This window comes from Corticium candelabrum, chromosome 1, assembly GCF_963422355.1.
Source record: "Corticium candelabrum chromosome 1, ooCorCand1.1, whole genome shotgun sequence".
NCBI classification, from domain to species: domain Eukaryota; kingdom Metazoa; phylum Porifera; class Homoscleromorpha; order Homosclerophorida; family Plakinidae; genus Corticium; species Corticium candelabrum.
The window spans coordinates 8,025,941-8,028,160 of NC_085085.1; the positions used below are offsets into that span (position 1 = coordinate 8,025,941).

Below are 2,220 nucleotides of genomic sequence, written 5' to 3' on the forward strand. Positions count from 1 at the left end.
ATCAGTAATCAAAATTGGAACGTCTTGCGTGACTCCACCTAGACTGGCAGACAAGCTCCAACAACCATGTCAAGATTACACGAGCGCTACACTTTACCTGTGAACGCACACTATACTTTCCAAAGCTGTTACATAGTCGTTTCTATCGAGTTGGTATTTTCGTCGAGTCGGTTGGTACTTCCAGTGAGATGACTACTATAGCCCTTGTTATGCCTAGGGTTAATTATACATCCAAAGTTTGATAGACAATTGTTGATGGAGGTGTGAGGTGGCTTGACTATTGGTCAGGTGGTTATGCAGTGCTGATCTCTGTGCAATTGATTTCAAAACATCGAGGCTGTGAGACGACCAAAGACCAAAAGTTTCAACCATGATAGGAGGGAATATTCCTCCTGCTGCTGTTACAGATGCTTGGTGTAAATTGTCTTTTACCTCATTTCCTGCTTCATCTGCAAGGCCTGGCCGATTTGAAGCTCTTACGACTAAAGAAGGTTGGAAGGAGTTTCTTACGGTGATGTCCAAATAGGTGGAGTGTTCTTGCTCAAAATCCGGATGATATATGTCTCCCGGTCTACTATTTGAGTTCTGTCTTTGTTCCATTTGACAGTTTGTGTTGTCGTTTAACAACGTGTGAAAAGTCACTTCAGCTAGTGCGTTGTGGCGTCTAATTCTCAGGTTGCCATTGCCACAACCCAAAAGATGATCACCATGCACATCCAAAACCTGAGCAAAAATTTGATTATGGAAGATATGGAAAAATTGGTATTCCAAGCCACAGCTGCACAGAGACGATGACCTCACGCTGGTGGATATATATATATATATATATATATATATATATATATATATATGAAGCCATACAACAAGCATGTATTGTGATTTGTCAGTTTAGAAATGACACTTTAATACTAGATTCACTTTGCTTGATGTTTCTGAAGTGAAATTAGCTACTGTTCCATTGAAGTTTCACAGATATGTTTGTTGTGAGGAGCTCATTGTTAGAATATCAAATCTTATGGAACAGTACTTATTTGAAGTAAAATATGACACGTTATTGTTTAACAAAATAGTTTGATACACACCAAGTGGTTAGCACTAAAGAACTCAGAGTGCGCCACACTGACAGAACTCCAGAAGTTGTCAGGCATGAGAGCAAAAGCATGTTTACAACCAAATATGGTTTCTACTAAAGTACCTGGGACTGGAATATTGGTCAATTGTTTAAATGACCACAGCCACTGGAGACGTGAGCTTAATTACTGGGGCTGGACCCAGTCACTACCGCTAAATTGTTTCAGTTATAAGTTTAACAAATGCCAGTGCAAATAATGTAGATTTTGTTAAGGCAAGTTGCATGAGATGAATCATTTCTGTTGTTGCAGCTGTGGCATCACAAGCAGCAGTAGGTGATGGAAAAAAAACGGAACGGTACAAGATACAGTTGGAGCATCTTACGGCAGTGCATTTAGAAGGTGAGTTGGCAGTTCAGTAATATTTTTAACGGTAAAGGGAAATGATATATAATGTTCCAATAGTGAGGAATAATCCTGGTTTGATATTGCCAGATAATGAGCTGTCTAATTTTTGTATCTGCAATTTAACAGAGCAAAGACTCAAGTTTCGCATTGAGTTGATCAGACACAAAGCAACAACTGTTATACGAGAATTAAAGGTATTTTTATTTTTATTTAGTACTGATCTATTGCCTGCAATATATACACATATACGTATGATGGGTTTGTGTAGCGCAAGTCTGAGGCATTAGACCAGTTGATGATTGAATGGTCGGGAAAGAGATTTCAAGATGAAGTAGAAAGGTGCATCAATGCATGCATGGCACACATCAGCTGTGTTGCTAACATTTTTATGCTGTGGGTACAGTATTGAGCAACTTTTAGAGGTGGTGCGGCAAGCTATTGAAAATGAAGAAACAATAATGGAGACTCTAACCATTTCTGGAGGTGACTTCACTATTGAAGAGGTTATAGTCGTTGTTGTCTCTGGATTGGTGTGCAGTGGACATTTAGTGTTTGCCTTTGTTTGTTGTAGTTTTTGTTGCCAAGCTTAATGATATCATTACATGGCTGTCTGTTTATTTTTTATTTCTTTGTTTGTCTACTTGCCTGTTTATATGTCTGTTTGTATTTTTGTTTTTATTCCTGTCTGCATGTTTTTTAATTAATGTATTATAGTGGTTCTGCTGCTTTACTACGTTAGGTT

At 38.4% G+C, this 2,220-nt stretch overlaps 1 protein-coding gene across 1 annotated transcript in view; it reads left to right on the forward strand.

The window, feature by feature from the left end:
• Positions 1-370: 370 nt before the first annotated feature.
• The window catches only part of LOC134191846 (sperm flagellar protein 2-like), a 10,165-nt gene continuing 8,315 nt past the window's right edge, over positions 371-2,220 (forward strand). The window contains exons 1-5 of the mRNA XM_062660507.1: positions 371-491; positions 1,383-1,472; positions 1,605-1,672; positions 1,747-1,817; positions 1,882-1,981. Coding sequence (XP_062516491.1) covers positions 371-491; positions 1,383-1,472; positions 1,605-1,672; positions 1,747-1,817; positions 1,882-1,981 — 450 coding nt within the window. The remainder of the gene's footprint in view (positions 492-1,382; positions 1,473-1,604; positions 1,673-1,746; positions 1,818-1,881; positions 1,982-2,220) is intronic.